This window comes from Ruditapes philippinarum, unplaced genomic scaffold (genome assembly GCF_026571515.1).
Source record: "Ruditapes philippinarum isolate M1 unplaced genomic scaffold, ASM2657151v2 ctg61_1_1_1_1, whole genome shotgun sequence".
Lineage (NCBI taxonomy): Eukaryota > Metazoa > Mollusca > Bivalvia > Venerida > Veneridae > Ruditapes > Ruditapes philippinarum.
Genome location: NW_026861844.1, coordinates 189,899 through 214,907, shown reverse-complemented (window position 1 = coordinate 214,907; position 25,009 = coordinate 189,899). Strand labels below are relative to the sequence as shown.

At 32.5% G+C, this 25,009-nt stretch overlaps 1 protein-coding gene across 1 annotated transcript in view; it reads left to right on the top strand.

The window, feature by feature from the left end:
- The window catches only part of LOC132717063 (lipoxygenase homology domain-containing protein 1-like), a 120,989-nt gene that overhangs the window by 15,380 nt on the left and 80,600 nt on the right, over window positions 1–25,009 (top strand). Inside the window, exons 14-30 of the mRNA XM_060700455.1 lie at window positions 441–592; window positions 1,603–1,760; window positions 3,496–3,551; window positions 12,003–12,038; window positions 12,559–12,731; window positions 13,473–13,559; window positions 14,481–14,613; window positions 15,731–15,885; window positions 16,265–16,288; window positions 17,154–17,373; window positions 17,857–17,907; window positions 18,291–18,460; window positions 18,851–18,937; window positions 19,610–19,742; window positions 20,351–20,590; window positions 24,182–24,304; window positions 24,743–24,975. Of these exons, the coding sequence (XP_060556438.1) occupies window positions 441–592; window positions 1,603–1,760; window positions 3,496–3,551; window positions 12,003–12,038; window positions 12,559–12,731; window positions 13,473–13,559; window positions 14,481–14,613; window positions 15,731–15,885; window positions 16,265–16,288; window positions 17,154–17,373; window positions 17,857–17,907; window positions 18,291–18,460; window positions 18,851–18,937; window positions 19,610–19,742; window positions 20,351–20,590; window positions 24,182–24,304; window positions 24,743–24,975 (2,231 nt within the window). The remainder of the gene's footprint in view (window positions 1–440; window positions 593–1,602; window positions 1,761–3,495; window positions 3,552–12,002; window positions 12,039–12,558; window positions 12,732–13,472; window positions 13,560–14,480; window positions 14,614–15,730; window positions 15,886–16,264; window positions 16,289–17,153; window positions 17,374–17,856; window positions 17,908–18,290; window positions 18,461–18,850; window positions 18,938–19,609; window positions 19,743–20,350; window positions 20,591–24,181; window positions 24,305–24,742; window positions 24,976–25,009) is intronic.

Below are 25,009 nucleotides of genomic sequence, written 5' to 3'. Positions count from 1 at the left end.
ACAATGAGTTCATTCCTTAAGGGTCATTGGCCTTTTTGGTGTCAAAACCGTGTTTCCTCCTTATTGATGCCTGCACTAGTCAGGAAACTAAAGAGTGCCCTTTCAGACCAAGACTAATTTTTCCATATCATAGAACTGCATAGAATCTTATTATAGAGTGATAATTGTATTAATTAAATTAACCACTGTGGAAATAATTAATGAATAAATATTTGTTTCACAAAGTTTATCAATCTTCAATGTTTCATGGGGTTTAAACCCTCTTTATCTTTGCTGATCAAGAGGGATTGACCCCCTCTAAAAGCTGGAGATTGATAAACTTTGTGCAAGAGATTATGTATTGATTGAAATATTATTCATATTGATTTTGTTTTGTTTTTAATTTGTTCTTTTAGAATTTCATTCCATATATTTTGTAATATTTATTGTGTATGTTTCAGTTTGTCAGTACATGGTGTCAGTGTACACTGGCAATGAAAGTGGGGCAGAGACTGAGGCCTCAGTTTACATCACTGCACATGGACTGAAAGGTGACTGGGGAAAACGATATCTGCGGAACTTGAAAAGTGAAACCAAATTTGGTCGTGGCCAGGTAAGTCGACATGTTTGAATCATATTTCGCTACAAGATTAAAAATTGAGAACAAATGTTACAAATATTGAATATAACTATGTGCCATTTGTTACGCATTTTAGAAATTGCCAACAGTATGTTTTATGGTTTAAAGTGAATTGATCCATAATGGGAGAGTTGTTATACCATTTATAACTACATGACAGTCTGCAAGTTGATAGTATTTAGACTAGTACTTGTATCATCATGCCAAAAAGAAACACAAAAGAATTGTTTATAAATGTTGTTGGTAATTTTGAGATACACGATCTGATATTTCATATCTATATATAGTAAATCTATAATTGTATAACAAACTTACATAGATTTTCAAGTTCTTTGGATACTTTGACACAGAAGCAATCAGATGGATTAATCTGAGCAGTTTATTGCCTGTCCATTCAACAGGAAACCAGGATGAGGACTGACAGGGAATACTGGGACGTCCCATCTCACCAAGTCAAACACCACTATATTTCCGTTTGGGCAATGACTGCCACAATAGCAGAAAATAAATTTTTCTGGAACAAAATATTTTTTTATCATATAAATATTCATAGTATAACACTCAGTACTCAATCAACATTTCTTTTTTTTATGAAACATTCTACAAGCATATTCAAATGAAACTATTTTTATCACTATTTGAAATGTGTCCATTGCAGACCAATCCATTTTAAAAAATTAACTTTAACTCCTGAGAGAAAGTACTTTTTGAGTTGGCTAATATAAAATTGACTATTTGCAAAAATTGTTGCTTGGAAATCCTGCCAAAGATGTTTTTTTTTCATGTGTAGAAGCTTTCAAGCTAGCTAATAGGAAGTTGATTGTCCTTCCTATTTTCCTCTATTGCCAGAAACAATACATGGATATGGCACCTGGAATATTTTATGTGTGTAGTTCAAAAGTAGGTCCATGACTAACAATATTGTTGTGATTTAAAAACCAACTTATGACAAAGAATTCTAATACATTATGTGATTATTTCAGTGTGATGTGTTCTACATAGAGGCTGTGTCATTAGGTGACCTTCAGAGATGTGTCATAGGTCACGATGGCACGGCAGCAGGAGAAGGCTGGTACCTGGAACAAGTGGTGATAAAGGAAGATGAACAGGCAACAGAGGAATATGTGTTCCCTTGTAACAGGTTAGTCAATCCAATAAATTTATCATTTAGTTAAGCACAAATAGTTTTATAGGATTTTATTTGTCTTGTGTTTATGGTTTCTGATTTTGAATTCATTTTTAGCTCGACTTTTCTATGAAAAGGGGAGCTATCCTACTCGCCCCGGCGTCGGCGTCGGCGTTGGCGTCACACCTTGGTTAAGTTTTTCGTACCACCCCACTTTATTTCAGAAGTATTACAAGTATGGCTTTGAAACTTACCATACTTGTTCACCATCATAACCTCCATCTACAGACAAGAGTACATAACTCTGTCAAGGTTTTTGACAGAATTATGGCCCTTTTTTGACTTAGAAAGTGTATTGAGCTTGGTTAAGTTTTTTGTACCACCTCACTTTATTTCAAAACCATTGGAGGTATTGCTTTGAAACTGACCATACTTGTTTACCATCACGACCTTCATCAACAGACAAGAGGACATAACTCTGTCAAGGTTTTTTGACAGAATTATGCCCCTTTTTGACTTAGAAAATACATTGAATATGGGTAAAATCCACTTATTGCCTTAACCCTTTGAGATATTGCTTTGAAACTTTTAATGCTATTTCACATCATTACCCCCATCTGTACGCAAGAGAAGGTAACTCTGTCAAGGATTTGTTTTAAAAATTAAGGCCTTTTATCGACTTAGAATCTTGGTTAAGTTTTTAGTACCAGTCCACTTTTTGACTGAACTGTTTGAGATATTAATTTGAAAGTTGGAATACTTGTTTACAATCATGATTCCCAAACATGTCCAGGAGAAGGTAATTCTGTCAAAGATTTTATTTGAATTATGGCCCTTAACTGTCAATGTTTTGTATTATAGGCAAGCACTAAAAAACTTAAAAAATCTAAAAAAATTCATTCCTATCCACTTGTTCACTTTACCATAAATTATGTCATATAAACATTGCTGTAATATTCAAGGGTATCAAACAACTAGTTCACTTTAAAAATACAGAGATTCTTGTATTGCCTTTTACTGCAAAAACTTTTTTTATTGGCAAGCAATAAAAAAGTCGAGCGCGCTGTCTTACGGACAGCTCTTGTTGGCCGGGTTGCACAGGTGCATCCACTTCCTGTTTACCAACTTATTTAAATTTTTGACATTAATGGTCAATTTTCATAACATCACAGCCTCATGATATTTGGTATACAAATGCAACCCGGCCATTTTTATCTTTGACCCATTTTCTTTCAATATTCTGGGTTGAAATATCCCTTGAGCCTTTAATTCTTTCATAAGAGAAAGCTATGCATCTAGTTCTCTGTAGAATTGTTTGGTCATTTTGGTGGCAGCCATTTCCAGAAATAATACTTTAGCAGAGAAGGGTCCTTCTCTGAAGTTGGAAAGTTGCACGTGATCATAATACTGCTGGCATGATTTAAAATCAAACCCTTCCCCCTATACCCCACTTAGCTCCTTAGCAATAGAGTCTTGGATTTTAGATACAAATGTATATCTGGATTTCTATTTCATTGATTTGGTACGTTTTAATTGTCAGGCCATTGTCAGTGTAACATGACTGTTATGGGTATCTACAGCATTATATTTTATTTCATCGCACTAGCTGTATACAGTTACTCATTGTGCTTGCAACTACAACTATACTCACTTTCACCTATGTGACTGAACAATTGGTTTTTTAGCTATAGATTCTAAGATAAACGTATTCATAGCTCTGTGCTTAGATTTTATTTTGTATATTTCACAGGTGGCTGGACACTGGTTTAGAAGATCGGAAGATTGAGCGAGCCCTCATGGTGAAGGGTAGGTGATAGTGAATTAACCTTATTTGGAATCAAGTCCCTGTGTATAAAAACCCTTGTGGTGTGAGGCCTTGATAGATTTAATATGACTGTGTATAACTTATACCAGATATATGCATGTGCATGTGTTTTATTGGAAACGTGTTGAAATGTTTGTGTTTTGTGTTAACCCAGATTATGACGCTTACCCCTGATGAAGCATTATATGTGAAGACATATTTTTTTTTTAAAATATCATTTTCATGATAATGTCAAACCATTTTTTCTTTATTTTGGAAACTTTCCATTCTCTGGGAAAATATTAAATAAGTTTCCCTTTACTCAAGGTAACTTAATAGGGTAAAATGCTTGATTACTTTCTTAAAAAGTCATATATGTTCAATTTGATTTTAAATACAAGAACTTCAGTTGTGTAGATTTTCAATAAATGTAGAATATAGGAATGTTATTCTTATATTGATTATAAATCAGTAATGACTGCAAATGATTAAAAGTTAACGAAAGCCGCACTTAAAAAATATTTAATTCAGACATTATCATTTATTTCATGAAAGTTTCTCACAGGTTATATTGAAAAACACTAGGTTTAAGTCTAAGCTTTCTTGCAGCATCTGAACTTGAAATCTGTGCTGTGTAATTAAAATTGTCTTAGCATATAGTGCTTCATTGCTGTATTATTTATACATGTATATATAATAATAACAACAATATTTTATATGATAACAACTAGAAGCATAATAAAACATTTAAGTGTGAGATTGTAGGAAATTATGACATGTCAGGAAAGAACTGACTGTGTTCAATGTGATATATTATTTATTGTGATATTTTTAATGCATGTTTATATTGGTATTTTATTGATAGTATATATTCAGATAAAGTATTAACTTGTATGTGATATATTATAGATTAAATCATGCTGTGAATTAATTTAGTTTTGTAAGTTTATAAGCTTTTATTTTTGTGGTTTTGTGACTAAAAGCAGCTGATTTTTTATGTGTTATGAAACTTTGTATGTTCAGTTAGTCTTTAATTTGTCATAAATTGTAAATTTCATATTTGGTTTAGTTAAGATTGAATAGGAAATATTTGACTTTTCCTAATCATGAATTTTTTTGTTTCCATATTTTAAGTTTAAAGGCATTACTTAATTATATATGTACATGTTTGGCTTGTTTTGGTTAGAATTGAAGATGACATATTGGTATTTGTGTAGTATGGACTACTTGAGGTCTCCCTGCACCTGTACAGCAGGACAGTCGCAATATGACTCAACCAAAAGAAAAAAAAAGTTATTCTAACATAGCAGCCATCTCAAATGACTTATTTGTAGCTTCCATCTTTCCATTCTTTACTAAATAATCATTTAATCATGAAGTGGCGCATGGCTTAGTGGTAAATGCATCATACTAGTAATCTAATGATCACTATATAGCCGTACGGGTTCGAGCCCCTTCAGGAACTAGTTGTCGTTCCCTAGAGCAAAATATTTAACACTCATTGCTTAGTACTGATTGGTTCCAGGAACAGATTTAAAGTGTGTCTATCAATTTACAGCTTCCTAAACAATCAAACTAAAATGAATTCCCTATAAACCAAATAATCATATATATTCATGGTTTTGACCCTGTTTAAAGTCAAATGTTGAATGATTGATATTTCTATATGTGGATATAGCACTGGTTCAGAATTTAGAAATACAGGTTCACATTATTTCTGATGAAAGCAGGTGTTTAAAATCAAAAACCATTCTGTCAATCATGCAATCTGCACTAAATCTTTTTGATGTATATACATTTGCAGAAATATGCTTTTATGTATTTGTGAATGTAATGATAATTATTATGCTTTCAAATTAACTACTTTACCATGTATAGTGAAATGAGTGACTCATCTTGTACTTCCATTGTTTTGTTCAAAGAAATCAAATGTTGGGTTTTTTTGTATTGTTTTTTGTCATCAAAACTATCATTCTGCCAAAACCAAAGAGGGTTATTTTTCATATTCCATAAACTGATATCCAACCGTGACTTATCATTAAGTGATTATGAAAGAATCGATATGTCTCATTAAATTATGTTAGTAAATCATGTCTTTGCCATTAAATAGCTTACTGACTAAGTCATAAGGGTTACATATACTGCTTAGACTTACAGTTTTAGGGAATAAAAACTGTGTGTTAAGGAATTCACAGAAGTTCAAGGATTTACACATGTATAGATATTACTAGTAGTTTGATGAAATTTTCAGGTTTAAATTTCTTTACTTATTGAATAAATAAATTACTATTGGTACCTTTGTTCTGATAGTAATTTTCCCTTTTTTGTTGGATTTCCCTGGGTTATTGCAGTATGAAAGAAATATACTGTGATTGTATTTTGAAGAGGCTGCCTTAATAAATACGACAGTTATGTAGCAAATTTCCTGAAAATTCTTTTTCTGTTAACTTACCAGTATTAGATATTATATTTTCAACAATCTGTTTAGATATCTGATAACTATTACATTTGTATTAGGCTGACCATGATGAAATATGGTTACAGAAACATCATCCAGAACATGTTTGTGTGTTTGTTATATAATTTTATATTCCTGCTATTCTTGCATCAATTTAAAATCAGCATGTTCATTCTTAAAGCTGCATGCCTCCAGATGAGCCAACATATTTTAAGAATAAAATCAAACTTGAGAATTGTGATTTTAGGAAAAGAAAAAAAATCAAATTCAAATACATGTTTTGTAGGATTAATGACTTATTTTTGCCATATTTATCACCATATTTCGACTGTGTGACTAATGCAGTAAGGGCTATTTTTGCATATTTTGTCCTCTTTGGTAATTTATGTGGATTGTAAATGCCATTTGCAATGTGTCAATTACTCTCTTTGTTCACTTCACAATATTTTACTTTTAATTTTATTTTTTTTCAAAATTTTCATGAAAATTAGCATGAATCTGGAGGCATGCTGCTTTAACTGGAGATATTTTTGTATGTTTTTTTTTTCTGTGATTGTATGTGAACATAATGCTTACTGTAAGAATGTGTTTATGTTTGAATTTATAATAAGGTGTCATAGTAAATTGAAAAGATCATGTACATGTAAATATAAAACAGATATTGTATAGTTAGTTTTAGACAATATTTATTATACAGGGAAGAATTGAAATAGAAATAATAAAAGAATTACTTAGACATTGTGTGCTGTCTCGATTTTAACATCATTCCTACATATTTAAATGAAGACTACAAACTCTTATCTGATTGGTTATTATTAACTTAGCACAGATTAAATATTGACTAATGGAAAAGCAGAATTCACAGACTGGTTTGAAATTCTCCTGTTGTGAAGTTAAGAAACATTAATAATGGCAATTATTTCATATTTCTGATAGAATGTTTTCTTGGAAAAAAAAAGAATAATAGCATTATTTCTCTGGTAAAGTTTGTCACAAGGTATAAAATGAGTTAAATACAGTAGAATAGAAAAAGGAAAAATGGAAGCTTCTGGAAAGTAATGTTATATAAAATTATGATGTAGGTAGACCTAGTCATGTTTGGTGTTTCAGAAATATGTTGTTATTTTTGTAGAACCTTCTCCATCTAAAGTGAGAGTTAAAGGTAAGACTGGTGTAATGTGTTGATGCTTACAGTCATTTAACTCAAAATAAGCTTGGTATTTTCAAAATAAAGAGATGATGAATTAAAATCTTAATCCGACCTCACTGTACATGTACGTCCTTATCGATTCTGGGCACTGTACATATTTATTTCCGTGTTATTTAAACTATGTATCCATAGAAATTAGTTTACAAGCATTTGTGACACCATGATTTTCAAACAGTTGCTCATGTTAAATAGATGCTTGGGTTTATTGAGAATGCAGTGAGGGTCTTTTTAATGTCTGTAAAGCTTGCAAAAAAGATGAATTTAAATTTTTGTTTTGATAAATCTGGTTTTTTTCTACATTCCAACATCACCTTTTCTTTAACTAACATAACTTACAAGTTTTTTTCTTGTTTGATGAAATAAAAATATAAGCTAAATGCATGAGATTGATGTGAATAAAGCTTAACTAAAGGTCATGACCTTGTTGTATAGCCCCGCCCTCAGCACTTGATAAGATCATTGAGGAAGAAACAGCTGATTCTTTAACAGTAAAATCACCGGTACCAGATTCTCAGCATGATGGTGAGTGAAATATCTGTCGTCAGTGAAATATTTTTTTGTCGTCGGTGATATATATTTATTTGTCTGCAATGAAATTATTGTTTGTTGTCGGTGAAATATTTGTTGGTGGTAAAATATTTGTTGGCAGTGAAATATTTGTAAGCAGTGAAATATTTGTCAGCAGTGATATAATTGTTAGCAGTGAAATATTTGTCAGCAGCTTTATTAATTGATCCTGGCGGGAACAACCGGAATGGTGCATGTTATATTGAAAATACTCCAGAGTGTTAATCAAGTTGCTTGGATGATTGGAAGAATCTTAATTTAAGCATAAAAAATTTGGAATGAAGTGAATACTAACTTGTCTGAAATGATTTGATGGTCACACAAGTGAATGCTATGTGGATGTATTGTAACGTAAGTTTAACTGTTGTGTATATATATATCTCTCACTGCATAGATCATCAGTATTTTAGCCTTAAATTGCTTGTATTTCAGTTAATATTGAAATTTTCAAATGAGCATGGTAAAATGTTGTTTTTTTTCTTCATAGGGAACATTGATCTTTTTGTTTTCTTCAGTTTTTCAGATTTCATATGTGATGTAAATGATATATAGATATAATAATTAATGATGGACTTTTTAAATGTTTTGTAAAGATAACAAATTATACAGGAAATTTTGTAACAAAAATCTTCATTATGATCTTTATATATTTATTATTCATTTAGTCACCATAGCAACAATACAGGGCTACCAGCAATGATGCTTTTATATGAAATTTAAGGTACTTAGCCACCCACTGTCAAACTTTTGTCTTTTCTAGAAGGCTTTAGATAGCACCATCTATAGTCACTAGATTGCCTGCTTTCATCAATAGGACCTCTAAATGCACAAACTTTGGTCACATGATGTCTTAAAACCATCACTAGAAAGTCCAAAGTCACTATCTTTTGTCTGTATAATATTTTCTTTCACACCTGTAAAGTCTAAATATCACTATCTTTGGTATGCTAGGAATATATTCCTTTAATGTTAAAAAATCTAAATTAACTATCTATAGTAAATTAAATGGATTTTTATAACAGAAAAGTATAATGATCAGTTTCATTGACAGGATGTTAAATTTCACTAGTAATGTTCTCTTTCGCTGCCAGAATGTCCAAGGACAAGCTATCTTTGGTCACTAGAATATCCTTTACCATCAACAAAAAGGCACATTTCACAAGATTTAGTCATTAGTGTATCCTCTTTTGATCCCAGAATGTCCAAGGACACTATCTTTGGTCACTAGAATGTCCTCTAAATCACAGTCCTTCTGCTGCCTGAATGTCCAAGGATACTATCTTTTGTCACCACTAGAATGCCCTTGACATCAACAGACAGGCACATTTAACTATGTTTGGTCACTATATAATGTCCTGTTCTGCTGCCAGAATGTCCAAGAACACTATCTTTGGTCACTAGAATACACAACATCAACAAAAATGGCACATTAATTTTCACTAAGTTTGGTCACTAAATGACCTCTTCTGCTGTCAGAATGTCCAAGGACACTATCTTCGGTCAATAGAATGTCCTTTACATCAACAGAAAGGAACATTTCCCTAGGTTTTGTCATTAGTATGACATTGTCCTCTTCTGCTGCCAGAATGTCCAGGGACACTATCTTTAGTCACTAGAATGCCTTTTACATCAATAGAAAGGCACATTTCACTAGGTTTGGTCACTAAATGTCCTCTTCTGCTGCCAGAATGTCCAAGGACACTATCTTTAGTCACTAGAATATCCTTTACATCAACAGAAAGGCACATTTCACTAGGTTTGGTCACTAAATGTCCTCTTCTGCAGCGAGAATGTCCAAGGACACTATCTTATGGTCACTAGAATGTCCTTTACATCAACACAAAGGAACATTTCACTAGGTTTTGTGATTAGTATGACATTGTCCTCTTTTGCTGCCAGAATGTCCAGGGACACTATCTTTGGTAACCAAAATGTACATTTCATCACTAGAAAAATCAAATTTTACTTAAATGTAGTTTAGTCACTTTTATATTTGCCTTTAACTAAAGGGACTAGATGTAAGTCTCTAACTGCCACTATTTGTTATCTGTTTTAATGAACAAAATACATTGCAGTATCTTAAGGCTTTTACTTCTTACTTTGGACTTTTCAGCCATTTATGTCTTCCGTCGTACATTTGACTAAAAGCACTATTTTCAGTCACTAAGTAGTCAGACAATGTCAGTTTAGTCACTAGAAAGTAGTGATAGAACTGCACTAGATAGTTCCAAACTTGAAGAATTACTTTTTTGTCACAAGAAAATCAGTTGCACTATTTTTGAGTACCTAGATTACTTATTAACTATGTAATACATGGCTTTTAGACTTGTTGTCATAATAGACCCCTAAAACCTCTAGGATATAGAACTTTCCTACATGACTGCAATACTGTAGTTAAATGCATTCAGCTGCAATACTTATTTGTTTTGTCTCTAAAACATTAGTAAATGTTTTAGATGCTCTTATTACTTTGTCTCTAATTCCATGATGCAAGTCAACATAGATATTTGTAAAGTTATTCTTCCATTGAATGTCATGGAAAAACAAAGAAATATCTCTGCCATAACAAGTTTCTGTAAACTATTCTGTTTTATTTCCGCTCTTGTTTGTATTTGTACTTAAGGAAGAACTTAAGGAAACGTTTTCTAATAGGTTTTATTTCATGGCCTAAAAGGTTTTCATTTAAGAGATAATGATTTACTCAACCTATATACAATGTAATGGCATATACAACCAATACTAGTAAGTTCAAGCTAGGAATTACAAGGTATAAATTTATTGACAGTATGTATTTCATTGTTTATACGTTAGTTCTTAAAGATATAATAATATAATAGCATATTATATTTCAGTTCACTTCTGTCACAGACGTAGACAAATTGTGTCTGTCTGTTTCATTCACTAGTATATATATATGATAAACTTGCACACTGCACAATTAATAAAAAACTTGGCTTCTTTCAGGCTCAAATAATGTATTCATAATCGTAGATGATTCAAAGGCAATTAATGCTTTAAAAAAAATCATTGTACAAACAAATTTCAATAATAAATAATAATTATACAAAATATCTGAAAACCGAAATCCTTTGAAAACTGGATTTGGTCAAGTCTAAGCAGGGTCCGGTTAAAACCTGAAAACTGGAATACTCTGATAACTTAATTTTTGGTCAAGTCCTAGCAGGGTCCAGTTTAACCCCATGAAAACCAAAATCCTGTGAAAACTGGATTTTTGGTCAAGTCCAGGCAGGGTCTGGTTAAAACCTGAAAACCGGAATCCTCTGAAAACTTGATTTTTGGTCAAGTCTGAAACTATGCATAAAAAATCAAATATTCCAGTTATAAGTTTAATGAAATTTGCTGGAAGCTTTGCTGAAAGAATGGCAGCTCTACAAATCTATTTGGATATAAATTAGGGCCATATAATATTAAAGGACAATATTAGTTACATGAAAATTTCTTATCTTTATGTCTCATTAAACATTGACCTTTTCTGTGTGTTTCTTCTTGTTGTTGTTTTTGTTGCTCACAAAATTCAGGAAATTTTTGTGAACCTTCACCATGATTAGCATATTTGAATTTTTGTTGTCATTGCTGACTGTCATTGCTGGTGGTTTTTGAGGATTTGGGCATTTTACTCTTTATACCTGACAAACACTATAAAACACAAAAATTTCCTGATAAATTTGGTATCTCACACTTGATGTTGTTATATATATTATATGCAGTTATAATGTAAAGTTTGTTGTGAATACATGTATGTATATATGGCTGTTGTGTACAATGCAAAATATGCAGAATATATGCTGTGTGTTTTAAAGTGTGTAATCAAATTGTTTTCAGCATAATGACATCTTTATCTTGTTGTGTTATATAATTTTTGTTTCAAAAGCAAATCTTTTGAAAATAATAAGACATATTTGTAGTAGTTAAAAGTGACTTTAAAAGAATTACAAATGACAGCTTCAAATGTTGTTATTAATAATACCTAATAGATTGTATATTCTAGAAAAAAATTTAATTAATAAAATCTTGTTGATATGAATTTTGATAAATTATCTCATTAAATAATCTATTTTTAGGTTTTTCATTTCTTTTTCAATCTAAATAGAAAGTTTTTGTCTTGCAAACAGTTATTACATTAACATAGATTTTTTCCACTTATTCACATAACCAGTTAAAGTATTCTTACTATACCTGTTTTATATTTCCTTACAGACAAAACAGAGGAAAAGAAAGAAGAACCTGTTTCAGGTAGATTTAACATGAACTTTTTTATCTTTTTAAACCAACAATAGATCACTTGGTTTGACCCTCTTGTTGGGGTTGGCTTTGGCATTTGGTTAACCTTTTAGTTAAGGTCCATTTTCTCAGAAACTGTAAAAGCTATTCATTCCAAACTTGGTATACATATTTATTGTCATGGATTGAGGCAATTTCAAAAGGGCAGATAATCATAAAATTATCTTTTGCAAAGTTCTGCTCCTTTGTTTAAATTGCTTTTATTTGCTTTTATTTAACTATTCAGCTCTGAGGAAAAAAGGAATGCCCAATCCAAGGACAGGTCATGTTTAATGAACTTGACTTATGTGGAATTTACTCATACCATTTATTTGTCCAACTTTTATATCTTTGTTACCTACTATTTATTTTTAAAAGCATTTACCAGAATGTGAGAAGATGCACTGTTTCTCCAAGTCACATAGAGGCTTGACATCGGGTGAAATGTACTGTACTATGATCTCAGAAATTGTATTTTTTTTTCTTTAAACAGCAAATAAAAAGTACGGCCTGGAGATTGTGACTGGTCAGGAATCAGAGACGTCTAATGGTGGAAAAGTTCATGTAACATTGTACGGAGAAAAAGGAAAATCTGAGCAGATAACTCTGTATGCAACAGATCCCAACAACAAAACATTTGAACCAGGAAATATTGACCAGTTCCAAGTTAGTATTTAGAATTACCGTAAGAAAAAATCAAGCCTTTCTTTTGATCAATTTTACGATTTCTGTTATATTTAATATTAAATATCAACCATGTTTAGATGGGAAGGAAGCTCTGCATAAACAACTCCTTTTGTGCCCACCTCTTCCTACATTTTCTCAAGGGACTTTAACCAGAAGGACTGTCTATCAAGAATTAACTGCCCTTGCATATGCTTTCAAAATTCTGTTTTTAGCAGGACTATTAAAAGAATAGGGAGAGCTGCAATGTATTGTACTCATATTGGCATCACAGTCACACTTTGGTTAATTTTTGCATAGATTGTGAAGTACACTTGTATTCTGTGATTATCTAACATGATGGGCATACGTTCCATAACTCTGAGTAACCTTTTGTCAGAGTTATGCCCCTTTTCTAACTGTCAAATAAGTCTTAGAAGAGATGAGCATGCTGTCTTATGTACAGCTCTTGGGGGGGGGGGGTTTATGTTGTTTTTTTGTTTTTGTTTTTTTTCACAATTGTATTATTGATGCTAAATTTATGGTAGTTTTGTTTTAAGTTGCTGTCTGTTGCTTTTATGTAAGTTGTGTATACATTATAAATACTAACCATTTGACTGCTGTACTGTTGATTGTCCAACTTAAACTTTTCATTATGATATTCTAAAAAAATAAATGGACAGTTCCAAAATAGAACGTTGACAAGTCTGTTTAAATGTTAAATATGGAATAATTTTTTTTCAGTTGGATATAGCTGACATAGGAGAATTGTATAAGATACGAGTGGGGCGTGAAGACTCAGACAAATGGAATAGATGGTTCCTGGAGGAGGTATGCTCTTTATTTTGTAGTCAGACTACCCTCAGAATAAAGATAACACTGTTAATAAAGGCCACTTTTTGATAACCCTGCATTGAAATAATGGAATAAAGTTACCTCATAATAAAGACTGCTTCTCAATAAAGACCATGATTCATCATACACTTAGATGGCCTTTGTTTGCAGGTTTGACTGTACATGACTTAGCATACAATGTTAAGTTTTTAAATTCTTTGGGTTAGAATCCTCCTAGGATCATCTTTGTGCTGGGAATATTGCACATGATCACACCTTGTCTCTGTTTTTGTCAGTAATGCCAGGAAATTGGCATAAAGTATTTGTTGTGTTATTGTGACTTTATAGCCAGTAACCTGTTGTTGTATTAATGATATTTATTCTTAGTTTTCTCTATGGAAATACATTGTATATTAAATTTATACATTGCTTTAAATGATTTTAAAAAGATAAAGCCTCCATATTGAAGCAGTTATAATCAGTGACTTTACATTATTTGCTGATCCATACTGAACAGGGTTTTTGATTTTGTCATCTGACTAGTTTACAGAAAGTTATGGAGCATTAATATCCGAGAGGTTGAGGTCTTTGACTCCAGACCACTTGCCCCTCAAAGCTAAACAGGTCATTGATGGTTGTACTCTAACGCCAGCTTGTGCCTGGAGGGGCATCAGAGGTCTTCCTCCACCATTAAAGCTGCCATATAACCTCTCCTGTGCTCCTGTGTTGGTGGGATGTAAAACTCTATAAAAAAATTACAGAAAGTTTGTTTTTCATATGTTTCTAAAGTCAGAAAAAAGGGATTTTCTGAGGTTTCTTATGTTAAGAAAAGCTGGAGAAAATCACCATATGACATTTATATTGACATTTTAACTTTTAACCAAGCAAAAACAACTTAAATATTTTTATTTTATTTAGGTGAGACTAACAGATGAACTTACTGGTGAGAAAATGGTTCTCAGTTACAACAGATGGCTAGCACGTGACATGGATGATGGTGATTTATGTAGAGAATTACCTGTCATACGCACGGGAAAACCAATACCCATGTGTATGTATTTTTTAGCCTTACATTTGTTGCATATGTTTTAGATATAGGATCAGTTTATTATCAGTCGTATGATAATGATCAGTAATAAAATTAAGTTTTTAAATTCTGTACAAACACTAACCTGTCTTCCTTACAAGTAACTGTCAACTTCTCCAAGCAAATTACTTTTGTCATCAATATTGAATGAATGAACATTCTTGCATAAAAACTGAACATGCAGGTATACACTGAATGAGAAGAAAACATGAATTTACAGATAGATTTTCCTGTTGTAAGTCTTTTAAAATACATGACTCATTGCGAAATGTAAATACAGCTTAATGCAATGACGACCTCTGTAGTTTAATTATCAAAACATAATTGTCAAAAGACATTAACTACCACATTGAAAGCATGGCAAAATGGTTTATTTATATGAAATACAGATAACAAAATGACAAATTAGTGATTTAGACTTATATGCAAGAATAGCGCTTATGCAAGAAAAAAGATGCATTTACCCTCAAATTGTCAAGCAGTTAAGACTCAAAAATACAATTTTTACGGTTCATAAGTCCTTATCTATCAAGCTTACTGTGCAGGCTTCAATATTTATATGTAATACATTTTATGAACAAAAATATTTCCACAATTGAGTAAATTATTCAAACACGTAAACTAAGTTTGAACCATTAGATATTTTACAACATGTAAATAGAAATCGTGTGAATTATTAGATTTTTTACAATTTTGAATATGTTTATGTTTAATGCATGTGTCTGGTATGTGCAAGGATATGCATTCATTACCCTTTGTAGCTAAGGGGTTTCCTTTAAGGGTTGAGGCATGAGAATGGCAGCCACAGTTTTTCCCTGTGTGATCGTAAGAGGTGACTAAATGGGTTAGAATAACTAGAGTCTATGCATCTCTAAGCTCAAGCAGGTGAGGTGTTCTTGACCCCTAGTGTTGTTTTAAGTTTGATATACCAGAGGTTAGCCAAAATCTCTTTCTTGTTAAGGAGCCATATGATCTAATTTGTGTTGGTGCACTGTAAAACCAAATAAAAATTATATATGCATTCAGTACACTTCTAAGGAGAAATACAGCACTAATTTGTATGTAATAATTTTGATTACAGTACAGGTGTATCAGGTGCAGGTACATACAGGTGACCACTGGGGCGCGGCCACTGATGCCAACATGTTTATTAACATATATGGAACCAAAGGTGATGGTGGGAAAAGACTACTTCACAAGTGTGTGAATAACAGAGTTAAATTTAGACGAGGCCAGGTGAGGCTTGCTGTTTTGCTTTACTTGAAACATCTCAAAGTGTTTTGATGAAATAAATAAATTTTTTGACTTGTTAAGCATTGGAATATAGAACTGAGCTCTGAATATTTGGTCTGTCATTATTTAATGTATCTGTTTATTGTGTTGGCTGTATTTTGAAGTGAAAGCAAGAAGAAAATTTTGCTGTCTTGTGTTTACAAGAAACATACAGGAGGAGCATTGTTAAATACTTATACTTATGCAAAGGTCATGTTGTTTTGAAAAGAGAGCATTCATTTCTATGGAAAAAATTGTAGACTTTCATGAAATATAATTGAAATCTTAATAGTTTGCTTCTCATATAGATAGTAAAATAATTTTGCATGCATTAATATTTTAGTTTAAAGACTGGTTTGATAAAAAGGTCTATAGTATATGTAAATATTTGTTACTACAAAATTTACTAGGTTGTTTTGAAATTTTGTGTTATTTGTTTTGTTTTGTTTCTGTTATTTAACCTTTGCCCTACTGGAAGAGTTTGCTTATCAGTGTAGTCTGACCAGCCTCTATACTATCAACAAACTTTCAGTTTCATCTTGATGCCCCCTAAATTTATAATGGATAGTTCCAAATATGGAAGTTAGACTTGTCCATTTAAGAAATTCAGCAGGTTAAGGGTTAATGAATTTAAAAGAACTATGGTACCATGGTGTCATTTGATTTCCATGAGGCTGAAACTTGTTTCACAATCAAGCTAAAATGAATATGTTTAAACTAAGTTATTTTTTATGTATTATTCAAAAGGTAGAACTGTTTACTCTCTGTGCATACATATCAGAAGGTTACACTGATATATTTCGTTAGATGTATTGCTGAACTTTATGTAGAAATATCTATACTTTAAATAATATACACTTTAAAAGCAAATTTTTTTAGGTGAGCATTTCAGTACCAAATTTGCACTCTTGTTTCATTTTGTATTGTTTATATGTTCAGTTAAGTTCTTGCATGTTTTGGTTATTTAAATGGATTTGCAGTGTTAAGTATCCACATATTCACAATTATTTTGTAAATAAATTAATTTTACAAGACAATCTTTTTTTATAAAAAAAAGTTTGGGTTACTTGTTACAACTTTTTTAAGTGGGTAGGTTGAAAATAGTCTGGCATTTATTAAGTTTTTACAAGATACAAAAAATGTTCTAATCAGCATTGTGCTAAAATCATTAGTGAAGAAAAATGTATTTAAATATTTGGTAAATCAATAAGTTTTTTTTTTGTATTTTTAAGGTGGACACATTTGAGTTTGAAATAGTTGATCTCAATGAGTTGACGTCAGTTTTGCTGAGTCATGATGGACGTGGCCATGGAGCAGGTGTATTTGTTGACAAGGTTGTCGTGAAGGAGAAAGACACGGACAAGTCAAACTTGCAGTATGTGTTCCCATGCGGAAGGTGGTTAGATACACATGAAGATGACTGTGTTACTGAGAGGACATTGAGAATGATAGGTACAAAACTAATAATTCCCATTGTAAGCTGGGTCAAATACTTAAAGGGGATTTCCTATTGTTTTTTGGCAGTGATACATACTGTGAATTAACTTAATTTTGTGGACATGAAATTTCGTAGTTTTGTCACAAAGAACATTTTCTTGGGTACTGTTTATTTTTTCCAAAAGGTACACTAGACTTTTGATTGCACACCATTCATGATTGTCTGATATCATCCTTTTTTATGTGCATCTTTAACCTGCCCTTGGATGAAAACAGTCTAAAGTTGCTGTTTTTTATTAGATTAATAGAATGTGTTGCCAATAGAAATTTGCATTACTATTAATTTCCTGACAGGATATATGGGAGAATATAGCCGTACTGACATAGATTGGCTAGCACCTTGGGTCATATTTATTTTATTTGAGCTGTATTCTCCCATATATCCTGCCAGCATCTTCTATAACCTGTAATATATTATATATATAATTTTGTTTTCAGATGTCATTGATAGCAATCAGCCAGCCCCACAGAAGAAATCCAACAAGTCTGGTAAGTTCTTATTGTTTCTGTCCCAGTTTTTATCACATACAGACTTTGAATTATGTTATTTGATTTATTATATTTGCATAAAAAACAACAAAAGTTTGATATTTGAGAAAATTAATGAAATTTTTCATAATGGTATCTTTCACAATCTTAAATCGGAAAAAGAGACTTCCTGGATATCAATGTTTGGAAGTGTTATCTTTTGAATGAACAAAAAAGATGTTAAACATTTTTTTCAAAGTGTGATTTTTTATACTATAATATTTGCATACAATAATTTAATACACAGGTTTTGTAACTGTAAAACATTGTTTAGAAATTACATTAACATACACACAACTGATATTTTTAAGCATGACATGTGACATTACTAATTTTACCTCTAGCTGGTTCCTGGTCTGTGACAATAAAGACCAGTGATATAGAAAGAGCAGCTACATCAGCCCGGGTCTATCTTACTGTGTATGGAACCAGCGGTCACTCCCAGAAACTCAAGATGACATCACAAGATGGGTCTGCAGAGTGTTTCACAAAAGGAACAGAGTCACAATTTCAGGTAGATTATTTCATGACACACAATTTCAGGTCACTTATTTCATCAAATAATTGATCATTAAACATTTCAGGTAATTTATCTTATTTCACATATAACATTGTCCACCATATAATATATAAAATAAAGGAAGGAGCATCTGCATTCTCATGTAAAAGTTAGAAGATTTCCATTTTTATTTTTAACAGCTAGCTGTACCATAAAACCAAACAAAGCCCATTTATGTACCCAACCTCTTGAGACCATTCCCAGAAATACAAACACTTCGATTCCTTCACAAACCTAAATTCAATATGAATATGCAATCACTAGCCTAAATTTTGACAAGATATTTATAAACTAGTAAGAGAGAATACATGTCTAGGCCCTGTAATAATGGTGTTATATTTTCAGGTTCAGACTGGTAATGTTGGTCGGTTGACAAAGATCCGGTTGGAACACGATAACTCTGGTGCTCATCCGGATATGAGAGTTGATTATGTAAGTGTAGATGTATAATGTGGTATTGAAACAATTATGGAGTCATAAGTCCTAAGTCATTGTCAATGAAAATTATCAGTTAATCAACGAAAAAGGAAAAAAGTTACACTTTTAGTGTTACACATTTAGATAACAAGTTTAGAAATCCATTAAAACAGAATCAGGTGGTTAAAAGGAAGAAAATGATACTGGAAATATATTTTTCTTGACTTGGAAACTTTAAATTTTGGGAGATAATGCCTGTATGTTGAGGTATATCAATCAAGTCTATACATGTACTCTGTAACTAACTTACCTCTATCTAACATCTGCTGTATGAAGAAAAATGTCAATCATCAACAGATGAAGGATGTTGTTAGATTGATTGTACCTAGCCAGATTGTAAAAAGATAATATATTCTGGACCTTGGACTAGGAAGTTCAAATCTCAAGGCTCAAGGCCAAAAAACAGTGCCTACACCTGTGGATAAACAGGACACATTCATTCCATGCCATCATATTATGCTAGAGTATATATAAGCGATTTCGTCAATTCGGGAAAATTGACAATATTTCCGCGTCGCTAACTAAACCACTTATACAGTAAATAAATTTCATATTTGTTACGGGGTAAGGTCTTTGCCATTAAATATGTTATTATTACAACAAATGTAAATTTCATGTCTTTTACAGGTAAAGATGGAGGATGCAGACACTGGTGAAGAGTTGATATTTTATCTGGACCGATGGCTAGCCTTAGATCAGGATGATGGTAATATATTACGAGAAATGCCAGTTATAAGGAAGGGTACACCAAGTTTACCAGGTAACTTATATTTATTAATACCCTCAGTTTTAGATTAGTTTGTATTGCTTTCTACAATAGTTGTAAAAATTGTCTTTATTCAACCAGATGTATATCTTACATTGACAGTTTTAGTGATTTTGGTTGTATTATTTCTACTGTTTAGAATATTCTTTGCATAATGGACTTGCTCTGCTTTAGACTCAGATGTATCCATTAAAAATGATAGGGATGTCAGGATCAAAACACTAAAATTGTGAATCAGACAGTACCAAGATCTGCAGATAGCATTTGGGGTGTTCTGTAAGTTTTACGGCTTGCAATTACAGAAGCTAAGTAGGTCAGAAGTCAGATAAAACTACTTATGAAAGATTCATACCTGTGTCACAGGGTGAGAAAGATGTGCAGCCTGACAGGGAGTCAGACCTGGGACCCTCGGAATACAATTCCACAGCTCTGCCGACTGGGCTATTGGGCCGCTTACGCATCTTTTTCTCCGAATAGTGAACAAGTTTTGAACCATGACACCTGGTATTTTGGATTTTATGTAGATTAAAGTTGTTAGTTAACCCTATCATTGTTAACTTTTTCTTGAGTTTATTAAAACAGTATTTGTTTTGTGTTTTCAGTCCTAAGATATGTTGTTGCCATAACAACAGGAAGTTATAAGGATGCTGGGACAGATTCAGGGAATATAAGCATTAATCTGATTGGTGTAGATGGCGACACTGGCCTACGAGAGCTGAATGGGGCAATCTCTAAGAACAAGTTACCATGGCAACCAGGGCAGACAGATATTTATATTGTTGAAGCAGCCTCAGTTGGCAGGGTGAAGAAAATAGAATTAAACTTGAACAGTGCAGGTCAAGGTAAGGAATGTGTGATATAACATACCTATTTTAATGAAGTATGATTTTTGTATGTGATTAAAAAAGGCCTTATGAAAATGGTCAAATTGAAAGGAAAACACTTACCAGACATTCATTATATGTTTAAATATGATATACATGTACCGGTATATGTAAATTTTACCCAGTTAAATTTCTTTAATTGAATTGACTTAGTATGAATATGGATCAGTTTAAAAGTAGTATAAGGGGTTAAAGTATTAAAATACTGAATTTGAATAGAAAACAGTAGACCCTGATTAGATTGTATGGACTGGCCCAAAGCTGTTGGCATAATGGCAGTAGATAGTTATTACCACAAGCATTTTTATGCCACCGCAGCATCTGCGATGCGGTGGCATATAGCGATTCACCTGTGTGTGTGTGCGTGTGTTTGTGTGTGTGTTTGTGTGTGTGTTATATAGGTTATATAGTGAACTTAAAAAATCTTCTTGTGAAAAACCACGAGTCCAATTTCAACCAAACTTGGCAGGATTGTTCCTTGGGTGAAGGGCTTCCAAAGTTGTTCAAAGAATTTAATTCCATGCAGAAATCTGGTTGCCATGGCAACCAAAAGGAATTAAAAAAATTTAAAAAATCTTCTTGTATAGACCCAAAAGGCCTAGAGCTTAGATATTTTGCATAAGGCATTGTCTGGTAGACCTCTAACAAGATTGTTCAAATTAAAGCCCTGGGGTCAAAATTGGCCCCGCCCCGGGGGTCATTGATTTCACTATGTACATATAGTAAAAACTTAAAATACCTTCTTGTAAAAACCCAAAATGCCTAGAGCTTAGATATTTTGCATAAGGCATCGTCTGGTAGACCTCTACCAAGATTGTTCAAATTATAGCCCTGGGGTCAAAATCAGCCCGCCCCGGGGGTCATTGGTTTTCCTTATATGTATATAGTAAAAACTTAAAAAAAAATTCTTCTAGCAATTGACAAATGCTAGAGGTTAGATATTTTGCATGAAACATTGTGTAGTAAACCTCTAGCAAGATTGTTCAAATTATAGTCCTAGGGTCAAAATTGCCCCCGCCCTTGGGGTCATTGATTTCAATATATACATATAGTAAAAAATAAATAAATCTTATTGTCTGAAGGTACAAGGCTTAGAGCTTTAATATTTGTTAAATAATATCATCTAAAGGTACTCTACAAAAGTTATTCAAATTTTGCCTCTTGTGTCAAAATTAGCCCCGCCCCCGGTGGCCATAGGTTTTCCTTATATATATATAGTAAAAACTTAAAAAATCATCTTCTCTAAATTTACAAAGGCTAGAGTTAAGATATTTTGCATGAAACATTGTGTAGTGAACCTCTTGCAAGATTGTTCAAATTATAGCCCTGGGGTGAAAATTGGTTCCGCCCCGGGGGTCATTGATTTTCATTATGTACATATAGTGAAAAAATAAAAAGTATTTTTGTCTGAAGGTACACGGCATAGAGCTTTGATATCATTTATAGGTCCTCTACCAAAGTTGTTCAAAATTTTCCCCTGGTGTCAAAATTGGCCCTGCCCGGGGGCAGTGATTCTCATTATGTACACATAGTAAAAACAGAAAATAAAACAAATGTTTTCTGAATGGGAGAAAGCTATAGCTTAGATATTTGACTTGAAATGTTGTTTGGTGGACCTGCATCAAAATTGTTTTGAATTAAACCCTTGGGTCAAAATTATGCCTTGCCAAGGGGACAGTGACCTACTTTCTTGTCCTTTGATGTACAGCAATGACATTTTGACCATGTGCACAGTTTTAGTTGTAAAATTGAACTTTGATATCAGGTGACCTAGATTTTGATGATGTGACCTACTTTCTTGTCCTTTGATGTACAGCTATGAAATTTGAACCATGCGGTGGCATAGCATTTTTCTCAAATGCAATCTTGTTTAAAAGTTGAAGTTAAGCAATAACAACCTTACCTTATTGTTGTATTCAGTATCTTCGTTTTTTTAGTCCCCTACCGGTTTACCGGAGGGGACTTTAGGTTTACCCTCCGTCCGTCCGGCTGTCCGTCCGTCAGTCCGTCCACAAAACTGGATCCCGTTATAACGCAAAAAGTACTGAAAATATTTTTATGAAACTTGATATATGGATAGATGGCAGTATGGAGATTATGCACGTCTTTTTCTTTTCTTCCTATGTTGAAAATTCTGGTTGCTATGACAACAAATAGACTGAAAATATGGCAAATTTTACACATAACCTGGATCCAGTGATAGCACAAAAAGTACTGAAAATATTTTTATGAAACTTGATATATTGATAGATGGCAGTATGGAGATTATGCACATTTTTTTCTTTTCTTCCTATATTGAAAATTCTGGTTGCTACGACAACAAATAGACTGAAAATATGGCAAATTTTACACATAACCTGGATCCAGTGATAACGCATAAAGTACTGAAAATATTTTTATGAAACTTGAAATATGAGTAGATGGCAGTCTGGAGATTATGCACATTCTTTTCGTTTCTTCCAATGTTGAAAATTCTGGTTGCTATGGCAACAAATAGACTGAATTTCAAGATTTCTGATTCAAGTTTTAATGTTTTTTCACTATAAGTTCTTTATTTCTTAAGGTATTTTCTTCAAACTTTAAATATAAGTTTCTAGTCATCAACCACATCAAATGTGACAAGGTTTTCAACTCTAGCATAAAATTTATCAGAATTTCCTCCCTTGAACTTAGAATTTTCATGAAAAAAATATTGTTTTTTTTTAAAACTTCCTTTTTTGTGAATGTATCTACTTCAAACTTCATATCTATGTTTCTTATTATCATTCAACATTTGTGAAAAAGTTCAATACTCTAGCAAGACTATTTCCAGAATTATCCCCCTTTTGAACTTAGACTTTTTTTCGAGAAATTGGTAATTTTTACTCCCAACTTTTTCAATCATTATAGGATTTTCTTCAAACTCCCACACCATAATAATATGACAAGGTTTATAAATCTAGCATCCATATTTCCAGAATTATCTCCTCCTTAAACTTTGAATTTTTTCTCATTCATTCTTTTCACTTTCTTTAAAAACATTCATTATCAACACCCCATTACTAATTGTTCTTTGTTACACTCACATCATGTATGACATCTTGCATCTTTATTTCAAGAGTTATCTCCTCTTTAAGAATTTGCTTTTAAAAATGATATATTTTGATAACGGATGTTTAAAGAAATAACTTTAGAGTGTCCTTCAGTCTGTCTGTTTGTCTGTACGTAAAAACTGTTTCCTGTGATCACTTTTAAAAGACTTTTTCAACAAATTAGAAACATAAGTGATTGGCCCTTCAGAATGTTGCTGGGGTTTTAACCGGTAGGGGACTTATGGATTGCTTGCAATACTATGATAATTGCTTGTTTAACATTGTTTTTATATAATTATTTGTAGCGTCCATTTCTGAGACTCAAATTTCAAATATAGAATGGGGAGGCCATCTTATTAAAAAGATTTCTACAGAAAAAAACTTATTGAAAAATTAAAAAAAAATTCTATCTTGTGATTACATCATGTTATGTACCTTCACTTTTGCTTTCATCGGCAGACATTTGTTATTATTGCAGATAGATGGTATGTTCAGCAAGTTAGTATAGCGGAGGGGACGAGGGCAGACTCACAGTTTGTTGTCTATTGTCACCAGTGGATACTGACAAGTGACTCTCAAGTCTCTGAGTTCCCGGTTGCAGGTAAGATTTTTGTATGGATGTTGCTTTTTCTAAGGTCAAACCAACAATGTTGAGGTCATATGGGGATTCCAGCTATTAACTGAAGAAAATGGCCTGATAAACATATTCATACAGTGATTGAAACATAGACTGGTGCTTATGATCAGAAACCTAACTCAATAGTTCTTCTACTTGGACTGGATAAAATTAAGTTTTATATACCAGTCCTGTATGGTTTGGTTGCTCAGTGCATTTATGGGCTATATCCTGGAATAAACCAAGGGGTCTTAAACCAAGAGTAAATTTAAGTTAAGTTTCATTCTGTTTTCTTTAGTTTATTATATACAAGTTTTACTTTTCAAGAGGGGTCTAAATCATGAGATTGCCAATTTGCGATAACTTTTGATGTTTTCAAATCATAAAGCTTCATTATATTGTTTATATACATTGTTTCTCCAGAAATCCAGCCATCAACAAACCTAGTAGAGACATTAGAATCCATACCAAAAGGATTTGAGAAACCAGTCCGTAGTAAAGGAAAGTGGACAGTCTATGTTCAGACTGGTACCCAGAATGATTCTGGTACCAAAGAAAAAGTGTGTCTGGTTCTCTGTGGATTAAAGGAAGAGTCGGAAGCAGTCTGTGTCAATTCAAAGGAAGACTTGAATCCAGGATCTCTAGTCAAGTTTGAGGTTAGTATATATTAGATGAATGATGATTAGGATA